The 5,901-nt window shown below is 36.8% G+C and overlaps 2 protein-coding genes across 5 annotated transcripts; one reads left to right on the forward strand and one right to left on the reverse strand.

Moving 5' to 3' along the window:
- The first annotated feature begins 2,640 nt into the window (after positions 1-2,640).
- LOC129762319 (CCR4-NOT transcription complex subunit 11) lies at positions 2,641-4,428 on the forward strand. 3 transcript variants are annotated; one of them, XM_055760490.1, is made up of 5 exons: positions 2,641-2,738; positions 3,100-3,189; positions 3,300-3,331; positions 3,392-3,721; positions 3,782-4,428. In XM_055760490.1, the coding sequence occupies exons 2-5, from the start codon at positions 3,123-3,125 to the stop codon at positions 4,211-4,213; spliced, it is 861 nt and encodes a 286-aa protein (XP_055616465.1). In that variant the 5' UTR covers positions 2,641-2,738; positions 3,100-3,122; the 3' UTR covers positions 4,214-4,428. The 3 variants fall into 3 exon arrangements, with proteins under 3 accessions (XP_055616465.1, XP_055616464.1, XP_055616466.1); XM_055760489.1 differs by lacking the exon at positions 2,641-2,738 and having other exon boundaries at positions 2,982-3,189; positions 3,782-4,427; XM_055760491.1 differs by lacking the exon at positions 2,641-2,738 and having other exon boundaries at positions 3,033-3,307; positions 3,782-4,254.
- LOC129762317 (uncharacterized) lies at positions 4,231-5,610 on the reverse strand. Of its 2 annotated transcripts, XM_055760486.1 has the most exons (3): positions 5,319-5,610; positions 4,470-5,265; positions 4,276-4,411 (listed from the first exon to the last, which is right to left on the reverse strand). In XM_055760486.1, exons 1-3 carry the CDS (start codon positions 5,484-5,486, stop codon positions 4,404-4,406), a joined length of 972 nt encoding a protein of 323 aa, XP_055616461.1. In that variant the 5' UTR covers positions 5,487-5,610; the 3' UTR covers positions 4,276-4,403. The 2 variants fall into 2 exon arrangements, with proteins under 2 accessions (XP_055616460.1, XP_055616461.1); XM_055760485.1 differs by having other exon boundaries at positions 4,231-5,265.
- Between the last annotated feature and the right edge of the window lie 291 nt (positions 5,611-5,901).

The following is a 5,901-nucleotide window of genomic DNA, read 5'->3' on the forward strand; positions in this document are numbered from 1 at the left end:
GAGGAAAATGTGGAAATATCTAATAGTTACTGAAAATAATCTGCCAGTTCCTTTGGGAATTTTCAAAATATATTCATGTGAAAGAGTTTAATTGAATGTTTTCTATCCATGTTACACTGTGACCAAATACATTTGGTTTTGTGGTTTTTCAATCAATCGCAATCAACAAGATAGCTTCTGAAGATTATTCTTCCCCATCAGTAGGATATTTCCGTATCCAATATTGGATGCATAAAACCTTGTGCCTCCAACGTAACGCTCTCGTTTTCGAAGTTCTCCAAATATTCATTCATTCAGAATGAATTCAGATTCAACTTCATACAAATGATCTCTAAATCAACGATAGTCCTACGTCACCCTTGCGGTTATACCATAGATATAACCCACTTCCTGTTTTTGTTCAGTTTCAACCCCAGTGCCGCACTAACTGCTGTCAAAACGTTTCTTTATTCACTCAGTTGCGCACTCAGTGTCGCACTAGTTCGCCCCTAAAGCTGCTAGTTTCGCACCGAGATGCTTCACGGGTTGGCACTCGGGTTCACCAATACAACTATACTGAACTGTCAAGTTCCGAGTATTGTTTTGGAAAATCTAGAAATGAAGACTATGAAAATGGAAAAGCTACTGCTCTTGCTTTTGTATTATTGGAATCGTAATCCAATTCGGATTCTGATTTTGAAGAGTATATTCGTGTAGACGGCATTAAGCTCCGTGTGCTTTCATTGGGAGGCGAAAATTATTATGGATATTCAGGAGGAATAAACATGCTCTCAAAATCAAAATTATGAATGAAAATTTACTTTAACGTATCGAATATTTATTTTATGTGATGACATAAGAGGGTTTTTTCCGATATAGCAGAAACATTGAACGAAAACTGTGTCTAACGATGATTTTATATTATAATAGTAATTATTTGTGGAACAAACAGGAAATGCATCGACAAATGGTTAAGTGAGTGTCAGGACCAAGATGGTGGAGTTAACAGGTGGCTCGTAATTTACACTATTTAGAAAAGACGTATGAGGAATGGCAAGACGAAAAGTTTGGATTTGTTTATGTTATTACTTACGTCGATATGGTTACATTTGATTTCGTCGAAGGTATTTGAAGCAGTATAATAAATAAACAGTTGTCGTTGAAAATTGTAACCTAGTAACCTTTTAGTAACCGGCTAATGTGATTCAGGGAGTGCTTTGATCGTGGTACCGCCACTGGCGCATAATTTGCAGCTTTGTTTTTTGTGCTGGTTCATAACGACAATCAACCGTTCCGGCGAAACTGTAGTCAATGTTTCGTGTTGTTTGGATACCATCTATGTAAATAAGTTCAAACTTACGAGATACGTCCGAACGGTAATTCTGACATTACGTTTTACCTTCATCTTCACTTATCTTGGTCAGGACTACATGTGTTAGGTAATCAAACAATATGAAGTAAAAAATGTCATTCAAACTTTTATATTTTTACACTGCACTTGGCCCTTCTTATCTGATAGAGAATAATTTACCTCCCAAGCACTAATATCGCCACCAGACGTCGACACTGTACATTTGTCGTCGCAAATATAAACAAATCAGACTATATAACGCACACCAACAAACCACCGCATTCGTGAAACTGAAAACGTTTTTTTATTACAGAGTCAGTGTGGCACTGACTAAGTTTTAAAAACGAATTCGCTATAACAGGTTTCAGGTTGAACCTAGTGCGAAACTAGGTTGAAACTGAGTGAATAAAAAATTGTTTTGACAGCAGTTAGTGTGGCGCTTGGGTTGAAACTGAACAAAAACGAATTCGCTATTAGAATAACCACTGTTGTTTTTGTTTCAGATAATGCGGGCACTACACGATTCGTCCAACGTTTCATTCGAATGTTTTGCTGCCGTAGCAATCATACTGGGCTGTAAATTAAAAATGCTTGAAATCAACATTATTAAACTGCAATATTTTGCCGAATATTTTGAATTTTATTAATCAATTTTATAGTTCCTTCATCTACAACTTGTAAACAAACCCATCTGTCAAAGATAGATGCGGAGTAATTGTGTAGCGTTGTATCGAATATCATCAAGTGTCGAATCAACGAATGACAAAAATTCTTTGACCCGTGCCACTCGCGTTGGAAGGTAATCCACAACGAAAGGATTACCTTCCAACGCGAATATTCGACACTCGACATTGGAGGTTCGTAGCTCGTCCATCGACTACACGATGCGTCGAACCATCAAGCGTCCAACATTCGGGGTTTTTCGTAGCATCGTATAGCGTCGGCATAACAAGAACGGCTGGAATCGTGTGCGCCATGGCACAACTTTGGTTTGAACCCCCTCACTTCATCAGCTTGTAACTATTCTAATTATGAATATTTTTTGCGTATAATTTAATATTGTTACAAGATAGATAAACAAAAAATAGTACAATGGATAGTAAAAAATATACATTGTTTATTTTTTTCAAAGCTCGAAAAAACGTACGAAATTCGTGCCTCTTCAGTAGAATACCCCCTTAAGTTTGGTTTTACTCACAACGAATGAACCCACCAGTAGTCTAGACGCCATGGTTGAAAAAAAGTCGTCATACAATTCGCGTTGACGGCGGAATGGTTTCGACATCTGGATACGATATTAGTTTGTATGAGGCCAACTATTCTCTATCAGATTAGTCGATCCTAAGGCAGTTTTATATTGCTAAAATTTGTATGAAATTTTTTTCTTGGCGTTATTTACCTACTAGAAGTACGTTGTTCTGTTCCTAATTTAAACTATTTTCTATGAATTTTCAGATATTCTCACCAAAACTTACCATTATAATATAAAGTAATTTTTGTATGATATTTTTTCACTACTTGCAAGCAAAGGTGATTTTCATTTACATAGAGTACTAATTTGGTTTGGTAAAAATAATTTTCATTCATAATTTTTATTTTAAAAGTGTGCTAATTTCTTCTGCAAACCAATATTGTCATGCCTACTCCCCCATTTCGTAATACGAGGCTCAATGTCGGCAACGCGGATACACCAGAATAAACCCGAAATTAAACTACTCGTCGAGTGTAAACATATGACGTCATTAATCGAAAATCACTGTATTTCTCAGGATAAAATGGTTTCAAGGCATGAATGAAACATAAAACATCGGATCAAATCATCTACTACGCTCCTGCTGCTCTCCGTACTTCGTTTAACAGTAATGGTTTCCGTGCTTTTTGATAAGAGCGATAATAATTCGTTATAATTCTGAAATATAACACCATATATTTGTTTCATCGTGTTTTTATTTTCATATCAAAAATCAAGTGGATAGTGTATGTTCCAATCGTTCCAATCTCGTAAGTTGTGTTATTATTAATAGAATCAACTATAAACGAAATACGCTGACGAATTTCTAGCTCGAATATCCAATGGAGGGTGGAATCACCAAACGACCAGATGGTGTTAATCATGCCAACAACGGCTTTGGAACCCAGTTTATGACTATCGCACCACCACTGTTAAAATGCGAGGATGAGTTAATTTGGTTGAATATGACGAACCCAGCCTATCATAAGCCAGTTTACAACAGCGCTATAAATGAATCGAAGACCACCGGAAAGGATGCCAAGAATCTCATAATGCAATCCTTTCGTCAAGCCTTGAGCATACAAGATCAGAATGATCTTCTACGAGAACTGGAGAAAGACCCAGAAATGGTGTACAACGTTGGATTGACTCCAGATAAAGTAAGCACCGTTTGATTTGATTCTTTAGAAATGCAAAATATCAATGATAATATGTTTCAGCTCCCTGATCTAGTGGAGTATAATCCCCTCGTAGCAATTGAGATCCTTTTGAAATTGATTGATTCCTCACAAATTACGGAATATTTTAGCGTGCTTGTAAACATGGAAATGTCTCTGCATTCAATGGAAGTGGTAAACAGGCTGACTACTTCTGTTGAGCTTCCCACGGAGTTTGTTCATCTGTACATCAGCAACTGCATTTCATCGTGCGAAGCGATCAAAGATCGTTACCTACAGAACCGTTTGGTGCGACTTGTTTGTGTATTCCTGCAGAGCCTAATCCGGAACCATATAATAGAGACGAGCGAATTATGCATCGAGTTGGAAGCATTCTGTGTTGAGTTCAGTCGCATACGAGAGGCAGCAGCCTTGTACCGTCTGCTCAAACAACTCGAGTCTGATTCAAGCAGTTCAACTAACAAAATAAAATAAAACACTACACATAAATGTCAATCAATTACTTTTATTTTGAATACACCTAAGTGTATCAATGTTCGGCGAAAAATTTTATGTGGCTCAATATTGTACTCAACTTCAATTAGGGAACCTGCAGTCAACGATCTAAGCAGTCTCTCAGTAGGATCAAGGTAGAATATGTGCTTTACCCCAGGATCATCATCATCTAGATAACTGATAGCAACTCGATTAAAAATATTTTGAATGGAATCAACTCTCACAGGTTTTTTACCAGCCACCAAACCCATTTGGCGTTCGTGCAGCCAAAATGCTCGCCTTGACATTTTCCAGTGCAAAGCGTTTCGCAGACAATTCAAGGGTGAATTTTTGATACATTTCAATCGTACGGAATGCTGTATATGTAGAAATTTACAGGTTGCATTCGACTCAATATAGGAAAAATCATCATCCGGAATGTTTTCAATGATTGTATTCTCCTCAGTGTTCGATAGAATAGTGCTTGTTTCAGTATCAGCACAATCAACTTCCTCGCTTGAAATAGGCTCGAAAGACTCATCGAATTCTTTCCACGATCGGCTGGAAAAATTATTACGGACGCTTCTTAAGCTCTTGTCAGTATTGAACGTGTTATTCAACATGTTCCAGTTGTTACGTGCCCCCATTGAAACTGCATTCGGCGTTTCGTGTGTAGCTTCTGTGGCGTTGATTGGTTTTATTATAGTTGATGAATGTTCCCTATCTACCTTTGAATCGGTTACGGTTGACACCATGAACAAATCATCACTTAACTTCCGAGCGCTTCCTGGACTTCGAGAGTTGATGAAATCAAGCCTGCTTATGTTAATTCGTTTACAGTGAATAGATTCGCAGTCCGACCCGTCCGTTTCATCGATGTTTTCGTTCCTGTCAAAATCGTCATTTTCTGATACGTCTTCAATGTCTGATTCATAATTCAGAACTTCTTTGTATTCTGAGAAATGTAATAAAACATTTCCAACGATACTCTCACGTGGGGTATCTTCATCAGATGCATCTTCTATTTTCGATTCTTCGCCAAACGGTGTTCCCTGAAATTGTTTTTTTGTTTTCAATAACTTCGATATTAAACCTACTAAAATACCTGATGAGAATTGAACAATGCTTTCCTGGAATTGATGCGCTTGATATGATTGACTGTTTTGCGGGATGATCGAAACACTTTATTTTCACTGTTATGTCTCCTAATATCTTTTCTAGTACGAATAGGTGTTGGCGTTAACATGTCGAACCTCTTCCATGATTTGTTCATTCCGTCAGTTCAATTATTTCAAATCAAAGACTTTTGAATAAAATAGTTATATTTATTAGAATTTGCAATTCTTGAGTGAAGAGATGTTATCGCTTTGTTTTTTTTTCTATCCGCAATGAATGTAATTAAATATCAGGTATAATACTACCTGCTTTGTTCATGTGTGGTGGTAGGTAATTTTGACCCGAGATGGAAAATGTAAGATGGGAAAATTTTTAAATCTGTAACGTCACAGATTTTGTTTATGTACGTTACTTTTCTTGTTATAGTCCAGTACATAGAAAAAGTATTGTTATAAAAGTGAAAATAATCAGATGAAATAAACGAACTAGTGTTTTTTCTTAAATCAATGCTAGCGTTCAAAATTATAAAGGCCCAACTGACAATTTAAGCAGCAACTGAAATTTTAGTATTA

The sequence above is a fragment of the Toxorhynchites rutilus genome, chromosome 1 (assembly GCF_029784135.1).
Source record: "Toxorhynchites rutilus septentrionalis strain SRP chromosome 1, ASM2978413v1, whole genome shotgun sequence".
In the NCBI taxonomy this organism is placed as follows: Eukaryota; Metazoa; Arthropoda; class Insecta; order Diptera; family Culicidae; genus Toxorhynchites; species Toxorhynchites rutilus.